The following is a 27,690-nucleotide window of genomic DNA, read 5'->3' as shown; positions in this document are numbered from 1 at the left end:
GGTCTCCAGCTACATTACTTTCCAATATATCCAGTAATGGAGGCTTTTACCTTTGAAGTATTATTTATTAGTTTAGAACTCTGTAGCCTTAATAGTGCATCGATGTATTTTGTGGTGTAAGACCTTTATCTTACTGTTCATAGCTATTTCATTTTACGACACCGTCCCATCTCGGTAAATAACGTTAATTCCGAGATTTGGTCCAAGCTACTTCCTTCTCCAGTTTGTGTATTTTTTTAGGGATTTTACCTTTTTCGCATTGGGATGTCTTGATAGTGATAACAAAATATATTTTTGTGAGTATAATTATTCTGTAATTCAGTACCCGTTCTCCTGAATGATATTTTGATAGTGTCGGTTTCGTTTCTATTTCGATAGAAATCGTGATCAGTCACCCGTAACGGCGAAAAAAATATATATTTATGCCAACCCTAAATCTGAAAGAGTGAGATTTGAAATAAAACAAGGATTAGCAATTTTATTTTCAAATCATTTGTATACTTGACACTTGTTACAGGGACAGGTGTTCCGCGCGTTGATTGGTCACTTACGACTTACCCCCCCCCCCCATGTAAACTGTACTCTTAGTGTAGTATTTTACCATGTTTACATTTGATATAAACTTTTAATTCAATTTCCGTCATTTCCCACAAAAAATACATAATATGTGCACCATACACAGTGTTGCATCTAGAATTGCAAAATTATGAAATGGTAGACAGAAGGTGTCATTCAGTATTTCATGCACGCTTCCGTTTTCATTCATTTCATATTAAACAGAAAAGTTGTGACAGTTCCGTTAACAGAATACCCTGCCTGTTATCAGTAGGTAACTAGGTTACATTGAAAATGATGGTGACCAACTAGATAATACACAGAAAATTTCAATCACTGAATGACGAATTACACTTACAGTCAACCCGGCCCCAAGTTAACCCGGCCCCAAGTCAACCCGGCCTCAAAATTGGTCAACCCGGCCCCAAAATTGGTCAATCCAGCCCCACAGTATTTTTATTTGGTCAATGCGGCCCCAAAATTGGTCAATGCGGCCCCAAAATCGGTCATTCCGGCCCCAAAATATATATTTTCAAAGAAAATTATTTAAGTCATCTTGTTGTATGATGGAATAAAAATGATTTATTATTAATTGTACCAAATTTAACGATTATTTGCATGTTATTTCACTGTAATCCAGACAAAAAAACCACTTACTTTATAAAATATAAGTCATATAATGATATTTGATATCTTCTGTTCTTCACAGATATGATTTTATATATATATAAAAAAAACAAATATAACTTATAACTTTTTTATTTAAGCCTGATGAAGAGTATTGTATTACTCGAAACTAGTAGCCAATAAAAACTTTTAAAACTTGACCTGGTGTTGTACGTGTGTTCCTCACCTACATTACTTATTTTTTTATTTATAAACCAAATTTAACGATATATTGCATGTAAAATCATTTTATTATTAATCAAGAAAAGTTAATAAAAAAATAATCAATTTATAAAATATAAGTCATATTCGGTATCTTCTGTTCGCTACTGATATGACTTTTATCTGTTCGCTACGGATATGACTTTTATAGAACGTAATTCGAATATAACTTATAACTTTTTTATTTATGGACAAAATTTAACGATATTTTGCATGTAAAATCATTTTATTATTATAAAACATCGTATCAAGAAAAAATAATAAAAAATAATTACTTTGTAAAATATAAGTGTTTATATTTTAAAGCAAAATAAATAATAAAAAAATGGGGCCGGGTTGACCAGAAATAACATTGGTTTGGGGCCGGGTTGACCAATTTGGGGACGGGCTGACTTGGGGCCGGGTTGACTTGTACCGCTGAATGACTGGTATAGAATATATATTTTCAATTGTTTTTTAAGCAACATAAGATAAACAAGAAATCTGAACTACCTGATACCCTACTCGAGGACACAATATCATCAAAATTCTTTCTTTCCTAGGAGCATACGTCTTTGGAATAGCCTTCCCCTAACTGTTCAGTCCAGCCCCAGTTTAAACATCTTTACTGAGAGGCTTGACCCATTCTATAAATTCTAAACTGCACACTATGTTTTTAAATTAATAGTCTTGTAGAACTTTTATTCTTTTAACTTTTTAATTTGCATATAAACAAATTCTTTTATTTATTAACAGTTCCCTGACAACGCGCCTGCTAGTCATAATCAGAATTGATTGTTAAGCAGTATGATGTAGATGTAGATGTAGATAATGATAACGTAATTGCTCATAAACCAATAGCACATTCTGATTTTATTACTATAAAACCCGTCAGTCAGCATATAAATACATTAATTTTGACCTAATCATGAAAAAGAATACCTTTTAATGTGCATGTGCTAAGGGTACCATTTTAGTAAATTTTGCAAAGAGTGTACTGATAATGATATGCACTGGCTTGGCGTTGCTGGCACCATTTTTAAGATCTTGGAATGGTTCTATATTTAACCCTTTACCTCATATAGATGTGTTTTGACGGCTTTTCAAAACCTCCACCCCCCCTCCCTTTTTTTTGAGGCCTCAAAGTTCAAACTGTGAGAAGTTATCCTATTTAGGCCCCAAACACTGTTTTCGTTTGGGAAATGTCATTAAAAAGTGATCACTTTTTCAGCTCCTCCCCTTAGCAAAAAGGTACATCCTGAAGGGGGTTGCCAGAAGGGGGATGTGCCCCTTTTGTTTCAAGAAAATTTTGGAAATGTGACAGGCTAAAAATGGCCTCAGGTCGTTCGAAAGGTAACATGTAACCAACGCTGAAAAGCCTTTTACTCCAGAAGTTGCAGCACTTTGATATCAGTTTTGATGAAAAAAAAACAATGCAAAATAGTGATTTTTAGCTCGACTATTCGATAAGAATAAGTAGAGCTATTGCAGTCACCCGAGCGTCGGCGTAACCACTTATGTTAAAGTTTTTGTAATAGTTCAAATATTTTCAAAGTCCATTGACATATGGCTTTGAAACTTTGCACACTTGTTCACCATCATGACCCCAACCTGTAGACAGGAGAAGGTAACTCTATCAAGTATTTTGACAGAATTATGCCCCTTTTTCGACTTAGAATTTACGTTAAAGTTTTTGTAATAGTTCAAATATTTTCAAAGTCCATTGACATATGGCTTTGAAATTTTGCACACTTGTTCACCATCATGACCCCAACCTGTAGACAGGAGAAGGTAACTCTATCAAGTATTTTGACAGAATTATGCCCCTTTTTCGACTTAGAATTTACGTTAAAGTTTTTGTAATAGTTCAAATATTTTCAAAGTACATTGACATATGGCTTTGAAACTTTGCACACTTGTTCACCATCATGACCCCAACCTGTAGACAGGAGAAGGTAACTCTATCAAGTATTTTGACAGAATTATGCCCCTTTTTCGACTTAGAATTTACGTTAAAGTTTTTGTAATAGTTCAAATATTTTCAAAGTCCATTGACATATGGCTTTGAAATTTTGCACACTTGTTCACCATCATGACCCCAACCTGTAGACAGGAGAAGGTAACTCTATCAAGTATTTTGACAGAATTATGCCCCTTTTTCGACTTAGAATTTACGTTAAAGTTTTTGTAATAGTTCAAATATTTTCAAAGTACATTGACATATGGCTTTGAAACTTTGCACACTTGTTCACCATCATGACCCCAACCTGTAGACAGGAGGAGGTAACTCTATCAAGCATTTTGAAAGAATTATGCCCCTTTTTCAAGTTAGAATTTACGTTAAAGTTTTTGTAATAGTTCAAATATTTTCAAAGTCGATTGACATATGGCTTTGAAACTTTGCACACTTGTTCACCATCATGACCCAACCTGTAGACAGGAGAAGGTAACTCTATCAAGCATTTTGACAGAATTATGCCCCTTTTTCGACTTAGAATTTACGTTAAAGTATTTGTAATAATTCAAATATTTTCAAAGTCCATAGACATATGGCTTTGAAACTTTGCACACTTGTTCACCATCATGACCCCAACCTGTAAACAGGAGGAGGTAACTGTATCAAGCATTTTCTTTACTATCAAGCACTAAGAATAGTGGAGCGTTGCTGTCCTACCGACAGCTCTTGTTTTGCAATTTTGAGACGTCCTCCTGTTGCCATGGTAACAGGAAATTTAAGATTGAGCACGCTGTTACAGAGGCTATGGTCCAGTCAACATCTGTGCCAAGTTTCATTAGTATTGAAGCATTTTTCATTGTTTCATAGCAGTCTGAACTTGTTACAGGAGGTTTTTCAGACAAAACGGCCAATTTTCACAATATGCTCCTGAATGAGGTAAAGGGTTAAATTATAATTAGATTTCATGAAGCTTTTGAAAAATCATATAATTAATAAAATGGCCTACACAATGCAGACTTTGCTAGAAGACAAGTCAGTCTTCTGTCCTATATTTGTTTAAATTACATTTCTGGTAGAAATATGATTTTAAAAAATCAGTAATTAAATATTATATTTATAATCATTGATTAAACTGAAATAATGGTGAATAAACATCGTGATTAACATAAAAAAAGTCTCTTTTTAATATCTATTATGATAAATCCTCTCATTTAAATAACCTAAAAACAAGAACTCAGAGTAAAGATTAACAAATACGGCGAAACACCCAGAATACTTTTATAAAAGGTTCAGCACCTCTAATTCATTTGAATCTAATTAGCGCAACAAAATACCAGCATTTACTTGTTATTTACAAAGTCCAAGACAGATCTGATTTAATTTTATATATTGAAAACTTTATGCTTTTTAATGAGCTGAATGCTTGATATGTAACAGTAAATGACCAGTTGTTTTTAAAAGTAGATTTTTTTTGTCACTCATTTGAGCAATTATTATCCCCCACCGAAAATTTTCGGCGGAGGATATAGAAATAGTCTCCGTCCGTCCGACCTTCCGTCAGTCCTTCCGTCCGACATTTTTGTCTGGAGCATATCTCTAAAAGTATTTGAGTTATCAACTTGAAACTTCATAGGTGGATAGACCTCATTGAGGAGGAGTGCAGTGCACAAGAATGATAACTCTACCTTGCATGATTTTTGAGTTATTGCCCTTTGTTATTTTTCAAAATTGATTTTTGTCCAGAGCATAACTCCAAAAGCCTATGAGATATTAACATGAAACTTCATAGGTGCATAGATCTCACTCAGGAGGTGTGCAGTGCACAAGAATGATAACTCTACCTTTCATTATTTTTTAGTTATTGCCCTTTGTTATTTTTCATACCTAATTTTTCACCTGAGTGGAGCATAACTCAAAAAGTGTTTGAGATATTAACATGAAATGTCATAGATGGATAGATCTTATTGAGGAGGAATGTTGTGCGCAAGAATGATAACTCTTCCCTATACAATTTTTGAGTTATTGCCCTTTGTTTTTTTTCATGCTATTTTGTCCAGAGCTTATCTCAAAAAGTATTTGAGGTATCAACTTGAAACTTCAAAGGTGGATGGATCTCATTGAGGAGGAGTGCAGTGCTTAAGAATGATAACTCTACCCTGCATTATTTTTGAGTTATTGCCCTTTGTTATTTTTCAAAATTAATTTTTGTCCAGAGCATAACTCAAAAAGCCTTTGAGATATCAAAATGAAACTTCATAGGTGCAAAGATCTCACTCAGGAGGTGTGCATTGCACAAGAATGATAACTCTACCTTTTATAATTTTTGAGTTATTGCCCTTTGTTCTTTTTCATACTTAATTTTTCAATTCAATTTTTTTCTCAAAAAGTATTTGAGGTATCAACTTGAAACTTCTTAGGTGGATAGATTTTACTGAGGAGGGATGCAGCACACAAGAATGATAACCTACCCTGCATTATTTTTCAGTAATTGCCCTTTGTTATTTTCAGCCATCAGTATTCACATAGGTTTCAAATCTGTAATCACTATAGCCATCAGTTTTCATTACCAAAAGACCTCTTAAAATGGAATTATTCCGCCCTACTACATATACATTCTTCCAATGAGCAAACACATTCGGCGGGGGATGGCCATGTTGACATGGCTCTTGTTATATATAGTGTTTGTCGTGTACATGTATAATTTTATGTCTAATATTTTCTTAACAAAAAAAGATGACAGAATTCCAATAAAGAATTTGTGAATGTCATTTAGCTGTTTGATGATTGTTTGAGAAAATCTTTAAAAGTTTGGCAGACTTATTTCTGAACAGCTGGTTATGCACCTGTATGTGTAGGTCAACTTGTGCATTAATTACATAAATTATGGTAATTAGGTTTTCAAGATTTGTTAAATTTAAAGTGAGACGAATTGTCAATAAAATGGGACAGATCATTATACTGTATTATCAAAAATAATAACCTGATTTGCAATGTCCCAAGTAGAATACATTTGTAGATATGTAGAATACATGTGTGGATATGTAGAATATATTAAGATACATGTGTATCTATGTACAAGTTGCTTGCATATTAAACCAGGAAGTTTTCATCTGCATGGCTGATAATATTGAAAATGACTATAAAGAATGTCAGTTTATGGGAAATTATCTTAATTTCAATCTACAGTGATAAAATAATATTGTCTCTAAAAAAAGAAGTTAAGCAACTTTATTTTTCTATGTCTTACTTTTAAAAATGCAATGCATATACATGTATCTAGTTGTAATTTGGAAAAAAAAAGAGTAAATTTTTGGAGGTTACTTTCGCATCCTGGTTCATATTTAACACTTCATTTATTATTTGAATTAATACGCAATTTTAAACTAGTTAGTAATATGGCAATGATGCTCTTCAAATAGTTAATACTATGGCATTATTGAGTAATACATGTATGGTTCTTTGTAAGAAATTATGGTCCAGTGTTTTTTTTCGACTTTATTGGGAAGTGGCCTTCTAAGCCTCTTGATTTTGGGAAAAAATATCACTAAAATTGCTTATTTGGGAAGTAAAAAACCTGGTGTAAGTTCAGATTTTTGGTAATCTGCATGATTAAAAAAAAAATATTGGGAAGAAGTCTTTAAATAGGTGAAAAATCTCTATGGTCCCTGATGAGTCTTAGTATAACTATTTTTTTTATAAGAAGGAAAATCATTCACAAGAAATTTGATCTAAATCCATTTGTTTTTTGTACATGTAACTCTGACATGAATGTACCATTAAGCATGTATATTGATGATGGACCGTAGTCAACTTGAAATGCCAACATGAACATTTTGTAGCTTGTTGTATTTATAAACAATCATGTACCTTGTCTGTTGCAGCACTAGCATGAACCTTCAGAGATGGGTAACTGTTTCAGCACAGAAGAAAAACAACCAAAATTTCCACCATCTCAACAAGAATTAAATAGATCCCAGTCCCAGACCCCGGTTTCTCCTTCCGGTGTCAATGTAAGCCTTGATCCTACCAGACCACTGCCGTCTACACCCAAAACCAAAGGTATGCCTGTTTGTTGAACCATATAGCTTTTAAACTTAAAGTCCACATTAGTTTTCTTCTCTTAAGCCAGTTGAACTATTTCAGGAAAATGACTTACATGTACAGTTGATAAGAAACTGATGTCTATTTGCCTGGTTAAAATAATTATCTCTCAATTATTTAAAAATCAAAAACAGATCAACCTGTAAGTTTCTAGCTAGTATATTCAAGTTATATTTAGATAGGTTTGTGTTTTAATCTGTAGTCTTTATGCATGTATAGTAAGTAAAGGAAGGTCTTGTGATGTTTACCTCCTAATTAACTGACTTGTTCCGTTTACAGATTCTTTAGAAATAAATATAAGTTAACCAATCGGTTTCATTAAATATAAAATATAAAACCTAGTTCTTTGGTATTTGATGGTAATGCTATATTTTTATTGTGTGAACTATGCATAGATTGTAATGAATATTGTGCGATTTCAGATGCCCTTATAGTGCGTGCCTTATATGACTTTGAAGCAATCAATGATGATGATCTCAGCTTCAGGAAGGGAGATAAGTTGGAAGTTGATGAAGAAACCAGGTACAGAGTTACATTTCTTGATACATTAAAGCCCTTTTTTATGGCTTTGCTTTAATGGCCAGTTAAGTTTATATTTTGTTCAGTTTTTGTGTGTCTGGATTGTAATTGTAGGTCACCAGCTAAGACCCATAACTCTAACATGAATGTATACAAATTTATACCTGTTTCTAAACTTTAATAATTCCTGCATCATCTGGGCCATTGAATTTGTCTTTCTACCAGATGCTAAAGATAGACAAGCATTGATTGACAGGTGGATTCTATTCCATTTGATAAGGAAAAACTTATATTACCTATTAAATTTATATTTTCACATTGAACTTTTGGATACAGTTGAATCTTTTAGGAAATTATTCAAACTTGATTTTGGTTTCTTAAATATAAATTGTCATTTTGAATTTTCAGTCAAAACTCAGATTGGTGGGTAGCACGGCATCTGACAACGGGGGAGAAAGGTTACATCCCTAGTAACTACGTGACGAAAGATGATAACTCCCCACAATCTCAAGAGTAAGTAACTTTTATGTGATTGTTACATTCTAAATAAAAACTGTTTTTACGCCTGTTTGAGAAAATGGGTGATATTATGGGATCGCCCCTGGCAGGCAGACAGAAGTCATCCAGTTTAGTCCAGAGTATAATTATCTTCTGTATGCATGAAGGGATTTTAGTATTTCTTGATACAAATGCTCATTACCATAAAAGGTAGGGGCCATATTACCTTAAAATTAAGGTGTACACATAAATTAGGTCAAAGGTGAAGGTCAAACTTGGATGTTAGAGGAAAATGCTTGTACAGAGCAAAACTTCTACATGCATAGAGTGATTATAATATTACTAAGCACATATTTTCACTATTGTGGGGTGATGTGTGTTCTGCACAAATTCAGATCAGTATGGCTAAGTTCAAGGTCATATATGACACATTCAGACTGGTAGTAAGTTGATTGAGGAGCTGAATATTTTACACCTATTAAGGAAGGGCAATGGTCCTTTTTGTGTATCAGCTTAGGCTTTACATTATGCACAAAGAAACATCAAATGAGCAGCGTCATGACAAACCAACATAGACGGTTTGCGACCAGCATGGATCCAGACCAGCCTGCGCCTCCCCGCAGTCTGATCAGGATCCATGCTGTTCGCTATCAGTTTCTCTACTCGTAAAAGGGTTTGTATGCGAACAGCATGGATCCTGATCAGACTGCGCGGATGCGCAGGCTGGTCTGGATCCATGCTGGCCGCAAACCCATTATGTTGGTTTTGTCGTGACGCGGCTCAAATGATTTCCTCTATAATTTTACTGTCAGATTACCACTGGACTTGCACTGTAATTTCTATCAGACTGAAGTTTGTTGTTCTTGGTTTTTCTTTGATATTTTTGTTTCAAAATTCTTAATATGAGCATGCATTCAATTCAAAACTGGTTAAAGTTAATTGGTTTTCATTATTGCTGATAAAAGCTACATAAGCTTAGGAACAGACGTGATGCTGTTTTGATTTCAAAGAAATAATTGTTTTCTGATCCTATGGTTGTTGATACTAGTTTTGGTCACTTAAACTTATACAATGTTTGTAAGAATATTATGTTATATTGACAAATATCAAAATAGATAATGAAAATTAGCAGAGTCTTGTAAGTGTAGCTGTTATAACCTTATCTGGTTTACATGTGTGCATTTGTATGGATATAAATGCACAAATCTTGATAAGATGTCCATGATGATATGAAATGTCTTTAAAAAACCACTTCCTGGTTTACTATATATCAATGTATGTATAACACTTGAAAAAAAAACTCTTATCTATATTGATTAGGTGTGAACCATGCTTTGATATTTCCTACCTGAAATAATAAAAAAATAAAGATATGTATGATAAACCCAGCCATTTGGTTAGATCTACATACAGTAAAATACCCTGTTTGGGTTTCAGATCTTTTATTTTGTTTGTTTGAATCCCAGGGGTTGTGGTCGCTGTTGTTTGTCCGTGTCTATCTGTATGAAAGTGTTATGAGTGAACAGGAGAAAGTCAAAATAAGCTTACATTTTGCAATAATTCCTTTCAATTTTATAATAATAATAATTTATTTTGCATGAACGATATAAATAATGTGTTCGACTGAAGGAAATTTCTGTAAATATCCATTGGAATTGACCTGTAACATTTTATATAAGAGTGGGACAGTCTTTTCATGTTTTAGGCAGATTTATACTTTATATATCTTTAACATTTTCCAATATCAACTATTGGTCCAATATTGCCATTATAACAGTCCATCTTTTGCAATATAAATCGCAATTCAGTTTAACTTGACAATGAAATAATGAGCATAATGTCGCTTTAATATTTAATGTAGTTTCATAATAAACTTCCTTACACAAAATACATATTTGAAAGGTTTATCTCATTTGCCTAAAATATTATTTGAAATGGTTATCGTCTTCATATATATAACTTAGCTTGAACAAAAACAAAACATTTTGACCTCAGCTGGAAAGTCACCATGTGATAAGACCTAATTCATAGTTACTCTCTAAGGTAAAAAAAAAATACAATTAAAGTTAGTCTTAAAATTGCATTATATTCATTGTGCAGCTGTTTTAGGAAGTAAGTCATGTGTCATATAAAAACTACATATATTTGGTGTGAATCAGTTAATTTGTACATGGATGTCTTCAAAAAAAGTGTTTCAAACACTTCCTGGTTGAATACCCATTATGACTTCCTTAATGAATGAATTTTATTAGTTAGAGCTATCATTTGCATCAGTCTATGAATTTCTAAAGACAGTCGGAAGTTGGCGTGTGAAGTTTTTTTAACAATATCACAACAGGGTTTTCTTGATGAAATGATTGGAACTTCTTTGCCTTTTTGTGTCGCCTCTATGGAGTAGTGGCGACATATAGGGATCACTTCTCCGTCGTCTGTCTGTCCGTCACAAAACTTGTCCGGACTACTCCTCATAAACTACTGGTGCAATTTCATCCAAACTTTACAGGAATGATCAGTACCAAGTCTAGTTGTGCTTATTGTCAGAATTCTCCGGTTCAATGATTTTTGTCAGAGTTATGGCCCTTTAATAATTTTTATTTTTAAAGTTTGTCCGGACAACTTCTCTTATACCACTAATGCAATTTCAATGAAACTTTACAGGATTGATCTGTAGCTCAAGTCCTTGCGCATATTGCACGGGTTTTCCGGTGGAATGATTTTCGGCCGAGTTATGGCCTTTTGATAAAAAGGTGTTTTTTTCTGTGTGTTGCCAGATACACAAATTTTAAAGCTTGTCCCCACTACTCCTCATAAACTACTGGTGCAATTTCATCCAAACTTTACAGGAATGATCAGTACCAAGTCTAGTTGTGCACTGTCCGTCTGTCACAAAACTTGTCCCAACATGAAATTGGCCATCATGAGGCGACACATGTGATCACTGATCGCTCTTGTAATATACCAAGGGTTGACCGCAAAACTGCAATAAATTAAATGCAATAAAGAAGGATGAACAACAGATTTGCAATCAACTCTCGATTATTAATAACACTTGTAGTCTCTGTAAATTTAGTTCACTTTAGGCAAATTCTGTTAAATTCATTCACTTAAAGATCCTGTATGTTGTATTTTTTTGTAATTGAGGTTGTATACCACACTTAAGTGAAATTGTATATATATGTATATAATTATGCTTATAAAACAATTTTCAAACATCGAAGAATATGTAAAATATCTACTGCAAATATTTGTACATATTATATCATATGTAATCATTGAAATATATGCATTCATTTCTCATTGAAAAATTTGACTTGGACTTTATAGAAAATAAATTTTTTATTACCTCCCTTTATTTACATGAAATGATAAAGCGGTAATATCTTTATAAATAATGCTTTTTGGAACTTACAAAATTGATAAATCTAAATTTAATCATCATATTAATGATATAAAACCATAAAAAATTTGTGTTACAGGATCTTTAAGGTGAATTTTGATACTTTTAGGTACATATTGAGGTCCGAGTGGAAACTTTCTGTTTACTTGAAGAATACTTGCCCAATTGACTTGTAAGGTCCTGTGTGCATGGTCTATGGTTTTAAGTTTTTGATTTTTGAACAATCTTTGTACATTACCATGACATTATCATATTAAAATGTTTGTCCCCTTGAAGCTGAAGGGTTGCCTTTGAGGATTAAGGCATCGGAATTGCAGCTGCCGTTTATCCTTGCGTGATCGTAAAATATTAGGCAACTAAATGGGTTCAAATAACTTGAGTCTGTGCATCGCTTAGCTCCAGCAGGTGAAGTGGTTTTGACCCCTGGTGTTGTTGTATCTGAGGTTACCTAAAATCATCTTTCCTGTTTCGATGCCATATGACCTAAATTGTGTTAGTGCACCATAACACCAAACAAAAAAATCCTTTTAGGTTACCCGTATTTGAATTCTTTCGTCTAAGAAAGCTAAGCAGAGACATGTTTACTTGCATGAAAAATTTGAACTGTCATTTTTGCCATAAGCCTTCAAACGTTTTAAAATTTACACATGTACCATTTTGCATTTTCCTTTCTTAACTCTTGAGAAGATATAAATTGAAAAAGAAATTGCATTATTATAAGTTGTAAAATGCTATTTCACAATAAATCAATTTGATTTATTACATACATAATATCTATTACATGGATTTCACAGATCTTGAAAAGGTTTTTGTACATTTTGTTAAACAGGCGGAACAAAGGTTGTTTGTATGTAATGTTGGGCGTAATTTAGTAAATAAATTGTGTAAGAGATAATAGCATTGTAAATATCATGTTTCCGAAGTGAACCGAAATTATAGACACACACATAATTTATATTATCATTTTACAGTGATTCTCCACAGTCTGTATCTAATCGGTTTATAAATTGAGCAGAAGAATGTTACATTTCTACAGTTAACCATTTACAACAATCATACATGTATATATGAGGGATCATATATTTTGTAATTTGTGTATGTTGCATTTGTTTTGCAAGGGGGACTTGTGTTTAGCAACATAAGATTTTAAGTCATCGTTAATAATAATTATAATAATAATAATGAAAATAGTAATAATAATGATATAACCTTTATTTATAGAATGTACCATACAGAGTTTTACACAAAAAGAGAACAATTGTATACTTATTTTCAGTACAGCCTTCTGATTAAACAATAACAAAGAAAAAAAGAATAATAATTAAAAAAGAAAGAAAAATACTTGTAGATTTATACAAAATTTGAATCTTTTTGTACAAAAAAATTTCAAATAAATTTTTTAATAGGTTAGGTATTTTCATTCATTCACCTGGCTTACACTCATATTAATCATAGTAATTAAAAAATAAACTCATAATGATTCAAATATGATAATATCAATATTTACAACAGCTACAGTATAAAGTGGTTAATTTTCATCATGTATGATACTATCTAATTGTAAAATTAGAAAATGTTACTTGTTCCATTCCAACATCAATACTGAAATAAGAAAAAGAATCCTTTAAATAATGTGGTTAAGATTAAGTTTTATCTGTAAGAATTTGTTTTTGTTCAAACTTCAGTATAAAAACAAGATTGTCAAATTTGTGCAGTTACAATTTTAATCAAAACTACCAACAGTTTTCATTTAACCAGTGAAAATCGTCCTGTTCAATACTAAAAAAACAAACATTACTGGTCAATACTGGGTGATGGAATATATGTCAGGTAATTTGTTTGAATAGATACTTTGGTGAAAGAATAGAACTGGTCCTTGAAGCTAAGACATTTCATTCTACCAAACTTTTCAATGATGATGTTTCATAGAACTACTACATTGTATTAGACATTTATGAATCAATTGCATTTGAGCCGCATCGTGAAAAAAACAACATAATGGGTTTGCGACCAGCATGTATCCAGACCAGCCTGCGCATCCGCGCAGTCTGATCAGGATCCATGCTGTCCGCTTATAAACCCTATAACAAGTAAAGAAACTGTTAGTGAACAGCCATGATCCTGATCAGACTGTGTGGATGCGCAGGCTGGTCTGGATCCATGCTGGTCGCAAACGCATTACGTTGGTTTTGTCATGACACGGCTCATTTGTTGTTCTTTATACTACCTGTCTCACAATTATATTATATTATCTTAAGTAATGACTTGGTTTTGTAACTCAAGTCATCTGTCATATTTGATTATTAACTTTTCAGTTGGTGGTATAATGTAGACAGGAAGGAAGCAGATAAACAGCTGCTGTTGCCTGGCAACCCGACAGGAACTTTTCTCATGAGAGAGGCCGGAGGTAGGTAATTCTTACCTTTGAAGAAGAGAAAAATGAGCTTAAGACTTGAAATTCAAAGACTTCAAACATTTTAAATGTGTTATCTTGATGAGTATTCCAGATCTGATAAAGAGGAAAACTATTAACTGTACATTTTATTGAAAAAGGAAGATAGGGTGTTAAAAAACGATGAAATTGCATAAGAAATGAGGCCTTTACAAATGTATGTAAATAAATAAGTTTTGCATTTAAGTTTTCTTAACTCACATAAATGTATACATATATATAAAGCCAATTCAAGCCTGTCAGTGTTACTCTTTGACTAAATAATTTACTCATTACCTGTATACTGTTTATGGTATGAATTCTTTTAAAAACCTTGTATTCTTTCATGCCAGGAAGCTCAGACATAACATGGTTTGTACATAAATGGCAATACATGAAATGATGAGAAATTGGCACCTGAGGGCTCACCTAGAAAAGCTTAGAAATTACTATATATGATCATAAAACAGTCAAGATTAAACAACCAAATGCAAGAATAATCATGCAAAGTTGTTTTGAAAATTATTTGTTATTATTATCTGTTACTATTTCAGATAAGGCGTCATTTGTGCTATCAGTGCGGGATTTTGATCCAAAGACCAATGATGCTTGTGTAAAACACTACAGAATACGACGGTTAGATAATGGAGGATTCTACATCAGCCCGAAGAGAACATTTGACAACATGCTTGATCTGATCTTTCACTATAGAAGTAAGTTGTAGCACAAAAGTGCAGCAATGTGTGGTGAGAGTAGATTCATAATTTCACAAGATCCTCTCTATATACCTTTAGTTTTAAATGACTTCCAGGGATGTTAATTGCATTAAGTATTTTCTTTAGAATGAGGAAACAAATTACATTTACTTTCATAAGAGGAACACTATAATATATATTTCACACAGAAAAGTGTAATCAGTTTATTTCCCTGTGACACTTTAAGGGACTTGACTGAGATATTTTTGACATAATGGGACTGGAAATAATTTCCAGTGGTTTGTGTACCATTTTATGTAGGCTTGCACTAATAACTTGTGTAAAAGTTTTAAGATCATTTCTCCACCCTGTTTTCGCAGAATAGTCATTTTTATTGTGCAGAATGAACCCAAAAATGCAATGCTTTTCAATCAAATTGCGCTAAGAATATTCAATTTTATTTCTGAGTATATTTCTTTATCATCCTTTGCAGAATTTTCCATTTTAAGTGTTTCCTTTGATATTTGTAAGAATTTCAAATTCCATGGTTTTAGGCTTCTTGGGCTAAGTGGAGTTCCTTTAAAATTAAAATAAAAAATTAATTATAGTGACATACTTTACATTGATTATAAAAATCTTTTATCATGTTGAGGTATATTGACATACATATCATAATGAAAACAAGTTCTCTTCCTGATTGACATTGAACTCCCACTGTGGATTTTGGTTGTTAGGTTTAAAAACATTCTATATTGATTAATGTTTTAATATCCCAGTTGTTACGAAATAATAAACCCATAAACCATATAAATATGTGCTTATCAGTGGAAGTTATTTCTTATGAAAATGTTTTGTAATCAGTGTTTTTGAAGTTATGAATAGCAACCCCATTACATAATGTTACAGTTTATACAGCCTATACTGTTTAAGTGAATTTTTCTCATATTTATTTTGATCATTGTTAAACTTGTATAATGCATGAATATAGCATAGAAAATAATTTGAAGAAAAAGATGGCATTACACCTTAACTTCTAAGAAAGAAGGGAGAATGAAGTTGATCATTCTTTAAAAAAGTTGCCATTCCTAGTTAACTCCCTTTAACACAAGTTGGTTGTAGTTTTTCTGAGAATGTCCTTTCTGAAATATATACCAGTATTTTATATATGAATTGAAATGTTTGATTGGTCACTAACAAAGTAATACATGAAATAAGTCTTCAGGAGATAAAAAAAAAAACGTCATGAGAATGTAGTTGATTAAAATTTTTCAATTTTGAAAAAATTTTCAATTTTGAAATATTTTATATTTAAGTCCTTTTGTTCTTAAGTAAGTATTTTGTCTAATAATACAGACTTCTTATAGTGAAAGAATAAATGATGCCCTTGAAATAGCACTTCACACAAATCCTTGAGTTCATTGTTGTTTGGGTCTGTGCATGAAATATCATTTAGTACTGTATTCATGCAAAAGTTGATCATTTTAATTATTTTTTGAGGAGATTTAATCTTCTGACAAATGGCAAAACATGTTTTGCTGCCATTGATATAGTTATGTAACTTCATATGATATTAGATTTATACAAGGCAGCATTACTTCAAATTCATGACTGTTATCATTGTGTATCTTACATCCTTTATACATAATTTAAACATGCATGTGTGTCATACACAACTGTTGCCTAGTGTATAATGTATATAATACCAAACTGGTGCATTATGAATCATATTTGAATTATGATTGAATTATACACAGTTAACTCTTAGTAGAATAGTTACTTACAAAATTATAACCAAAATTTCTATTATTTAAGATCCTGTGAACAATACCTAATTTAAAATCAAAATCATTTACTATTTAGATGCAGCTGATGGTTTGTGCTGTAAGTTAGAGATACCATGTCCAAAGATTAGGCCTCTTGTACAGTTTAGGGAACTAGAAGTATCCAGGGAGTCTGTAAAACTTCTCAAGAAACTTGGTAGTGGTTGTTTTGGAGAGGTATATGCAGGTAAGTTAGATCTGTGATTGATTTTATTTCTTCTTATTGTTCAATAGTCATAACTATTAATTACACCCCAATAACAATATTATCAATATCAGATGTTTTGTACCATGCCAATATGATAAAACTGGAATGTAACATATTTTTGTGCCCTCACTTAAGGGGAGGCATTTAGATTTGCCCATGATTGTCTGTCTGTGCGTCCGTCCGTTCTTATGTTGTGTCACATATACCTAAAAGTGCTTGAGCTAGAGTCAACAAACTTTACAGGAATGTTGATCAGCATTTGAAGTTGTGCACCTGGGGTTTCGTGTGTGGCTTTATCTAGTTTATATATATACTTGACAGGTAAATGGCGTAATACAGTAGATGTGGCTGTGAAAACTTTGAAGCAGGGTCAGATGACAGCTGATGATTTCTTGGCAGAGGCAAAGCTTATGCATCATTTACGACATAATAAACTGGTACAACTGATGGCCGTATGCACGAAAACGGAACCTATATGGATTATCACTGAGCTCATGATCAATGGGGCCCTGCTAGATTACTTACGCAAAGATGAGGGCAAAAACTTGAACTTTAATGCATTAGCTGATATGGCGGGACAGGTATGAATCTGTTGAATTTAGTTACTATCATTAATCCTAAGCCTACTGGCGGTAACTGAATATGCCCATGCTTTCAGTGCAGACCATCATCTGCTGTCATGTCCATGTCTGATCATGGTCTGCACTGTTCTCTATTTGATCAGTACTTATTTTGAAAATTAACCAAAAAATGCTTTTAAGGTTTTTGTCCAGGTTATATGATGAACAAGGTCATGCGAGCTATGGTATTTAGTGAAGGTTAGTGTTATTGATGCTACCAGGATTATTTTTATGGAAGCGTTAAGAGTATAAGTGTGCACCTTCCTTTGTTACAGAGCAAGCTTTCATAGCAACATGATACCATTGTCTGCCCATGGTGTGAGAGGTGCAGTGTTGAATTCCTTAGTAGAACTGGGTTATCATCAGTCTGTTCCATTTAAAAATTATTCGTTTCATATCAGCATTATTGTTACTTCAATACTTGTTACTCAGACTAAGCTGAAGTAAGTTAACTGGAATGTGGAATGTGGTTAGCCTTTGACACCAGTATAGAGCCAGGCCAGCCTTCATATCCATTCATTCTGACAAAGTGCTTTACTTGGGAGCTTAACTGGTGGAGGAAGACCTCAGGTGTCCCTTAATGCATTATTTTAGGCACTTTGGAGCTCAGTTTTTAGCTCGACTTTTCTATGAAAAGGGGAGCTATCCTACTCGCCCCGGCGTCGGCGTCGGCGTTAGCGTTGGCGTCACACCTTGGTTAAGTTTTTCGTACCACCCCACTTTATTTCAGAAGTATTACAAGTATGGCTTTGAAACTTACCATACTTGTTCACCATCATAACCTCCATCTACAGACAGGAGTACATAACTCTGTCAAGGTTTTTGACAGAATTATGGCCCTTTTTTGACTTAGAAAGTGTATTGAGTTTGGTTAAGTTTTTTGTACCACCTCACTTTATTTCAAAACCATTGGAGGTATTGCTTTGAAACTGACCATACTTGTTTACCATCACGACCTTCATCAACAGACAAGAGGACATAACTCTGTCAAGGTTTTTGACAGAATTATGCCCCTTTTTGACTTAGAAAATACATTGAATATGGGTAAAATCCACTTATTGCCTTAACCCTTTGAGATATTGCTTTGAAACTTTTAATGCTATTTCACATCATTACCCCATCTGTACGCAAGAGAAGGTAACTCTGTCAGGGATTTGTTTTAAAAATTAAGGCCTTTTATCGACTTAGAATCTTGGGTTAACTTTTTGTACCAGTCAACTTTTTGACTGAACTGGTTGAGATATTTAAATTTGAAAGTTGGAATACTTGTTTACCATCATGGTCCCAAAACATGGGCAGGAGAAGGTAATTCTGTTAAGGATTTTATTTGAATTATGGCCCTTTTTGACTTAGAAACTCAGTTAAAATTTTCATTCTTGTCCACTTGTTGACTTAACCATTTGAGATATTACTTTGGAAGTTGGAGTTCTTATGTGCCATCATGAGACCTATCTGTAAGCAAGAGAAGATAACTCTGTGAAAATGTTTCTTGATTTGTACTTAGAAATTCCTAGTTAAAGTCTTGTGTGCCCTTAACTGTCAAAGTTTTGTTTTATAGGCAAGCACTAAAAAAGTCGAGCGCGCTGTCCTTCTGACAGCTCTTGTTGTATTTCTACTTGGAAATCTCTTAAAACTGGACTTTTTCACAATCAAAGCTTGGCAAATTCATTACAAAAATTCAAGAGGCTAAATGATAAGCATTAACATATGACAAGTCAGGAATTGTTTTAGTTTATTTTCTCTTAAACAACCAAACCATTTTCAATTTGTAAATTTCAGCATGGTTACCATAACCAAAGTTGAGATAATTTAATAAACCTTTTTAACAACATTAACCATTAAATGGTGCTCAGCAGAAAAAAAGTCCTATATGTCTATAAAGTTAAGCTGATTCGGGGGATGTCTCATCAAATTTTAAGGTATTTTCAAGATTTCAGGGTAGTTAATTAAAAAATTATACATTACATTCTTTATTTTTTTCTATCCAGATAGCAGATGGTATGGCCTATCTAGAGACAGAAAATTTTGTACACAGAGATCTTAGGGCTGCCAACATTCTTGTCGGTGAACACAACGAAGTTAAAGTCGCAGATTTTGGTCTAGCTAGGTTGATTCAGGAAGATATATATGAAGCTCATGAAAGTAAGCTCATTTGTTCATTCTGCCTTCTCAAGGTTATTCACATTAAGAGTTTTGATGCTTTTAGTTCTGTGCTTGAGGACTCTTATCAAAATCTTTTTGAAGTGAGGCTAAAAAATGAGTTTAAGCACCACATCAAATTCTGTATTTCTGGTATACATCAGACAAAGCGCTTGAATGATTAAATCCAAATTCTTGCTTTTTCACCTGTCGAAATGCACTTTAAGACATAAGACTATAAGAAAATGAATGAAAACTGTAAGAATCTGCAAAAAATATGATATTTTTCTACTTTATGATCATGATTTCATAAGAAGTACTGCTCCAACACTGTTGTGAGTTAAATCCTTTTTTGATAATGTATAAAGATCATCATAAGTACCTTTTATTTGGTCTTTTGTTTATTTATATAGCTCTGTCTTGCAGATACAAAGTTCCCTATTAAATGGACAGCCCCTGAAGCAGCGTTTGACAGGAAATTCAGTATCAAGTCCGATGTTTGGTCATATGGTGTATTGTTGTATGAACTTATAACATTTGGAAGGGTTCCATATCCTGGTAAGAAAATTGATATTATAGTCAACCTGTCAGTTATTGCATCCATATAGTTATACTAAAAAATCCTTTACTCTTTAAACTTTATTATTGTCACTTTCTTAGGTCTATATTCCTGGATGTTCTTTCAATTCTTGGGTCCATATTCTGTGTTCTTATCAATTCTTTGATCAATATGCTAGGCTGTAGTTAATTCTTGGGTCCATATTCTGGGTTCTAATCAATTCTTTGGTCCATATTCTGGGATGTTGTAAATTCTTTGGTCCATATTCTGTGTTCTGATCAATTCTTTGGTCCATATTCTAGGCTGTAGTTAATTCTTGGGTCAATATTTGGGTTCTAATCAATTCTTTGGTCCATATTCTCAGATGTAGTTAATTCTTGGGTCCATATTCTGGGTTATGATCAATTCTTTGTCCATATTCTAGGCTGTAGTTAATTCTTGGGTCAATATTTGGGTTCTAATCAATTCTTTGGTCCATATTCTCAGATGTAGTTAATTCTTGGGTCCATATTCTGTGTTCTGATCAATTATTTGGTCCATATTCTAGGCTGTAGTTAATTCTTGGGTCAATATTTGGGTTCTAATCAATTCTTTGGTCCATATTCTCAGATGTAGTTAATTCTTGGGTCCATATTCTGGGTTATGATCAATTCTTTGTCCATATTCTAGGCTGTAGTTAATTCTTGGTCAATATTTGGGTTTCTAATCAATTCTTTGGTCCATTTTCTCAGATGTAGTTTTAATTCTGGGTCCATATTCCTTGGTTATGATCAATTCTTTGTCCATATTCTAGGCTGTAGTTTAATTCTTGGGTCAATATTTGGGTTCTAATCAATTCTTTGGTCCATATTCTCAGATGTAGTTTTATTCTTGGGTCCATATTCTTGGTTATGATTCAATTCTTTGTCCATATTCTAGGCTGTAGTTAATTCTTGGGTCAATATTTGGGTTCTAATCAATTCTTTGGTCCATATTCTCAGATGTAGTTAATTCTTGGGTCCATATTCTTGGTTATGATCAATTCTTTGTCCATATTCTAGGCTGTAGTTAATTCTTGGGTCAATATTTGGGTTCTAATCAATTCTTTGGTCTATATTCTCAGATGTAGTTAATTCTTGGGTCCATATTCTGGGTTATGATCAATTCTTTGTCCATATTCTGGGATGTAATCAATTCTTGGGTCAATATTCTGGGATGTTGTTAATTCTTGGGTCCATATTCTGGGATGTTGTTAATTCTTGGGTCCATATTCTGATCAATTTTTTGGTCCATATTGTATGCTGTAGTTAATTCTTGGGTCAATATTCTGGGTCCTGATAAATTTTTTTGTCCATATTCTGGGATGTCATTGTTCTTCAAGTTGTTGAGTCTGTATTCAGGTTGTTCTTAGTATTCTCAGGTCCATAATCCTTGATGTTCTTTTAATTCTTAGGTCCATATTCTGTCACTTTCATTTCAATATTGAGTCTTGAAATCCTTAAATAACAATTTGCATTTAGTAAAGAGTTTGTTTTGTGTTTATTTCTGTATTTAAAGAATGTTACTTTAATTTATCTTAGCCATCTTTGATATTCAAGCTTATTTCATGGACAAAAGGAAAACTACTTTCGATAAAGGACCTAGGAACTAATTAAATAAGTTAAGATTATTAAATAAAATCAATACTGTTAATGCAATTAGATTATTTGAATATCTGTTACACAGTAAAACTAAAAAAAAAATTACATCAATTAATTTAGGTATGAATGGACATGAGGTCCTTAATCGTGTTGAGAAAGGATTCCGAATGCCGAAACCAACAGGAGGGCCGGTTCCATGCCCGGAACCGTACTACGACATTATGTTAAAATGCTGGAACCGTGTGGCGGACAGTAGACCTACATTTGCCTATCTCCAAGATTTCTTTAACAATTACATTGTAAATGTAGAGGGAGAGTATAGGGCTATGGAAGATTGATGATCATGCAATGATGCATAGGTTGTTTGTGACATTAAAAAGACGGTGGAAAGGAAACTGGACATCAAAATCACTAAATTTCTATTTCCACTACTTTACGTTTCACACACACACTAAAACGTGACACTTTCAATACTGTTAGAAACAGGGCTACATAATCACTTTATTTAAATTTCCACATCATTTATTTTAAGATTACATATACAGAAAATGGGACAACATAAATATTTCATTTCTTATACATCAAAAGAAACAAATATGGGTGTGATACTATTTATTACCTCATGTGAAATGATAATAGTTTGATTGTGTTTATCTGGTGATTTTTTTTTTGTCAAATTTATTTGTATTTTTTTAAGAAACTTTTACATTCAACAAATTCTGCAATTTTTGTTTGATGAACTCTGGGCAGGTATATTGTTAAATTTTGATATATATTCCACAAAAATGTAACAAGGAAATGTATATTGTCACCTCAATAATGGGTTATGTCCTTCTGAATTTAATAGGAGTTAACCAGTAATTGCACTAGGTGACGATATGGCTTTTACTAGACCTGGATGTGTTCTTAGAGCAGGTCTTAAATAAATGGACACATTTTAAACAGAATACTTGGTATTCATCTCTTGGAATATTTTTTTATCTATTTATATTGTTGAAAGAAAACTTTAAATTAGAATATGTGTATGAAACGAAAAATCGCATATCACTTGTTGAAACTAATTGTGTAGTTTCGTTAAATATATTTTTATAAGCTGATAATACATGCAAACAATTTCTTTATGTTTTAACACTAAGTTGGTTTGTGTGAAAGTATTCTAAATGTGAAATCATATCATCCTCTTAAACCAGATTTATGTGCAATTCTACTTCACAGCAAATTCTCATTTTTTCTTACTCAATTTTCTTGCAAGGTTCTGTCGTTTTTGTAATGTTTTCAAAGTCATGGATTGACAGATTAGTATTTTACTTTTTATATGTTACTTACAAGACCAGATGACGTAGAGTAGGGGAACTGAATCTTTAACTCTGTGATTCCCTGGTGGTGAATGAATCTACCCACTCACGCCATCTGATCATGGTCTGCACTGTTCTCCATTCACTCAGTACTTATTTTATTTTTTTATGAAAATAATTTCTCCAGATGAATGGCTTTGTCCAGATTAACCCTTAACCTGCCTGAATTGAAAGTGATTAGTCTTAACCACCAGTATAGAGCCAGGCCAGCCTGCACATCCCTGCAGTCTTACCAGGCTCTATATTGTTGTTAGCTCAGTGGTATTTTGATATTTGAATAACTTAAAAATTTGAATGAACTTTTCCATATTCATAGCAGGGCACGTTGAAAAACAGGCCTCTGCCATCTGTATACAGTCAGGCTTGCCTGCTTATCCATGTACACTTCTTGCTGGTCTAGTTTATATATTTTTGTTATGAAATCTCTGAATAAAAATAATGGAGAGCTCCATTTTACATGCAGTACCATTCCATTGAACAAATGCAACAAGAGTGTTAAAAGCAGTTGAAAAACTATAAATTGTTAGTTTTCTTATATTGAAAGAACAAGATAGAAAAGTGTGTTTGTTTAGATATGCCTAGAAATATTCATTTACCAAACTTTTGTTTGTTCGAAATGTTGTATTATTTTACTGTTTTGATATATATAGACAGAAGCAAGAATTTCATTAAGTGTTTGAATTTAGAATTTTTGAAGATTTGAATCAGGTTTAAACAGAGTCATTTAGACTTTCATTAAGATTTTCACAGTTCACCATTTGTTGTAACCCCAAAGCCTCAGTATGTTCACCCTCATTGATCAGTATGGTGAAGGGCAATCATTGAACAAATCTTATTATGTTTAATTTATAACCATCAATTTGATTGGTTCTCAACAGGTTTCATTTTACAACCATCATTTTGATTGGTTCTCAACATGTTTCATTTTGTAACCGCCAATTTGATTGGTCCTCAACATGTTTCATTTTGTAGCAATCAATTTGATTGTACCTCAACATGTTTCATTTTGAAACCATCAATTTGATTGGTCCTCAATATACTTCATTTTGTAACCATCTGTGTGATTGGTCATCATCTTTTATTTGTGCTGAAATCATTCTTAACCCTTTGCCTGCTAGAACCATAAGTGATTGGCCTTAGTCACCAGTTTAATGCGAGGTAAACCTTGCTCTTGACTCTTGGTAGTTCAGTTGATTTTTCATATTGAAAATACCTGAACCTGTTCCAGATTTGAAACTGGGCAAATCCATTTTGTAATATCTGCAATTATTTTTTGAGCACCATAAAATCTTTTGTTGTTGTTGAAGTTTTTCTAAAATACCATCTATATTTTATAAGTATGAAATTTATAAAAAAAAAATTCTCCATGTTTGTCATTTAAATGAATATCTCTTTTTACATGTAAGTCTTAAGACAATGTTATTATGAATGAAAAAAAAAACACAACAAAATGAGGTTTATATTATTCAATAGGTAAAAAAATCAGTATTTTTGTTAAGATAAACTGTAATATTGTAAATCAATCTTATTATATCAGACTGCAATGTGTTTTGTTTATCTTTTCTTTTCTTTTTTGAAGTTTACAAAATATCAACATAAGGTTCTTAAAATAGACACCAGTCCTGTTCATTTACATGTCTAGGTACTACAAGTTGGTTCAGTTGGAAAATTGTTGTCAAAAATCAAATTGTATACATATAATTTGGGTATGCTGGTGACAGCAGTTTCTACTCATGTGACCAGTGTAGACCAAGATCAGACAGCACTGTTCTCTATTACTCCATAATTGTTTTGAAATATTCCCTTAAAAGTGATGAATGGTTTTGTCAGGATTGAAAGATGGTCAAGTCCATTTCAGATATTTAGTGTGGTTAGGGTTATTGGGTCTTTGTCTATCCAATGGAATGTTTTGGTTTCTAAACATACCTGAAAATTAAACAAGTTATGTTAAATGACTTGACTGATATTTAGATTAAATATCATTAACTGAATCATGTTTAAAATCACAGTACATTTAAATAGGGTCTGTGTAAAGTCATAATGGAAATAATTTAAAATTTCTCATATTTTCATCTTTTATGTTTTATATTCTAATAAGATCAAAAGATTTCAGTTTAGTCTATTCTCTGAGTTGTAGAATTTTTTAAAGATTTTAGATGGAAATCTTTAATAATGTTTTCCAAAGTAGTATCTTTTTAGTTTGACTAATTTGACTAATTCTTTGCTTCATCAGTGCTGAGGTATTGAACTGCAGTAACTGAATACACAGAACAAATAATGTAATTTTGAATCTGCTGTAAGTAGTAGAATGCTTATCATATAAATGCTTTATATACATGTATGTAATTTATACAGCATCTGTTTCTCATAATAAATTGATCAATTCTTTTAGATTAGTGTGAACATTTGTAAATCTGTTATGAGAAATGCAAGTGGCTGTTTTTTTCTTTTATATTACATGTTGACTGTTGCCTTTTTAACTAAAACATATCTCTTTATATGATCATTCCAAGTTATAATTTTGTACAGTTATATGATTATTAATATGTATATTGAAAACATTCCTTGTAAAATTTATCATTTTTATATAGACATTTAAATATATATATATAACACTGGGATGTCAGCGTTGTTTCTTTATTCTGCAGTCATAATGTGCGTTTATTCCCAACCAAACTATTATCAGGTTATAAATGGATTATCTTCATAATTTGGCAAAAGACCTTAAAGTGATGAGCTTTGAATGACGTTTTCCATCAAGGTCAGATTATTGAATTCTGGTTAAATTGCCATAATTTTTTATTATACCACAGAAACAAAGTTTGGGGGGGTATATAGGAGTCAGCTTGTCGGTCGGTCGGTCCACATCATGGTTTCCGGACGATAACTAGAGTTTGGAATGAGGTATTGTAATCAAACTTGGTATATAGCAACCTTATGTGGAGACAAAAAGAATTGTGACTAGACAGACCTATTAAAATAAAAAAATGTATGGATGAGAGATAAATAGTAAGTATTGGTTGTGACGCACAACGAAGTTGTAAGGGGGATATACTGGAATCAGCTTGTCCGTCCGGACGTCTGGCCGTCCGTCGGTTTTTCCTTGTCTGCCCAATAACTTAAGAATCATTTGACCCACAGTCTTCATATTTGGCATGGAGGTTAGTCATGACAAGTAGATGACCCCTATTGATTTTGAGGTCACTGGGTCAAAGGTCAAGGTCACAGGGGTCTTGACTATAAAAAGCTTGTCCGCCAAATAACTTAAGATTCCTTTGACCCATAGTCTTCATATTTGGCATGGAGGTTGATCATGACCATAAGGTTACCCCTATTGATTTTGAGGTCACTGGGTCAAAGGACAAGGTCACAGGGGCCATGACTATAAAAAAGTTTGTTCGCTCAATAACTTAAGATTCTTTTGACCCATAGTCTTCAATTTTGGCATGGAGATTAGTCATGACAAGTAGATGACCCCTATTGATTTTGAGGTCACTGGGTCAAAGGTCAAGGTCACAGGGGTCTTGACTATAAAAAGCTTGTCCGCCCAATAACTTAAGATTCCTTTGACCCACAGTCTTCATATTTGGCATGGAGGTTGATCATGACCATAAGGTGACCCCTATTGATTTTGAGGTCACTGTGTCAAAGGTCAAGGTCACAGGGACCTTGACTTAAAAAAAGTTTTTTCCCCTCAATTGCTTAAGAATGCCTGTCAGCAGTGTATTGATTTTGACATATTCACATTTGAAGAATGTAGAATACATAACTTAGCAATGCAATGGCTTAGTAACCTCAGATTTGGCAAGGAGGTTGTCCTTGAGCTCTAAATGGCCACTGTTGATTCTTACAAAGTGGTATGCGGGGGTATTCACGCCATGTTAGTGGCAGTTCTAGTTTTGCTAAGGTTGACAAGAAGTAGGGGATTAAGTAGATACAATTGTTATGGCAAGTTATCAAGAAAACTGTTACATTATCATGTATATTTAATCGATCAAACAAATCTATTGACACATTTTATTAAAAAAAATCCGTGTTATGTTTATTTAACCAATTAAACAAATCTTTTCACATATTTTATTAAAAGATTCGACTTATTTTAGACAGCTTTAAGTATTTTTCAACAGCGTCCAAAGTTGTTATATTAGCCTCGCCTTCAATTACTCGTTGTACCACCTCTGCTGACTCAACAAAACAGACTTCCTAAAGAACGCCTAAAATTACAAAATTAAAAAAAAAGTTGCAGGCTCGGTTTGATTGAGCCTTTTCAAGGACGGTACTGGAACTAGTGCAAGGTACCCTACACGTCCCCTAGCACGGGATTTAGCAGAATTCAACATTTAAGTCAAG

The 27,690-nt window shown here is 32.9% G+C and overlaps 1 protein-coding gene across 1 annotated transcript; it reads left to right on the top strand.

Annotated features, from left to right (window-relative positions):
• Positions 1-149: 149 nt before the first annotated feature.
• On the top strand, positions 150-25,961 carry LOC132725544 (tyrosine-protein kinase SRK2-like). Its single transcript, XM_060710678.1, has 11 exons — positions 150-296; positions 7,261-7,438; positions 7,903-8,002; positions 8,408-8,512; positions 14,210-14,301; positions 14,880-15,038; positions 16,881-17,027; positions 17,370-17,629; positions 19,657-19,810; positions 20,234-20,365; positions 22,106-25,961. The coding sequence occupies exons 2-11, from the start codon at positions 7,282-7,284 to the stop codon at positions 22,321-22,323; spliced, it is 1,524 nt and encodes a 507-aa protein (XP_060566661.1). The 5' UTR covers positions 150-296; positions 7,261-7,281; the 3' UTR covers positions 22,324-25,961.
• Positions 25,962-27,690: the final 1,729 nt, after the last annotated feature.

The sequence above is a fragment of the Ruditapes philippinarum genome, unplaced genomic scaffold (genome assembly GCF_026571515.1).
Source record: "Ruditapes philippinarum isolate M1 unplaced genomic scaffold, ASM2657151v2 ctg2171_1_1_1_1, whole genome shotgun sequence".
NCBI classification, from domain to species: Eukaryota; Metazoa; Mollusca; class Bivalvia; order Venerida; family Veneridae; genus Ruditapes; species Ruditapes philippinarum.
Note: the sequence above shows the minus strand (reverse complement) of the source record. Positions and strands in the feature narration are given on the sequence as shown.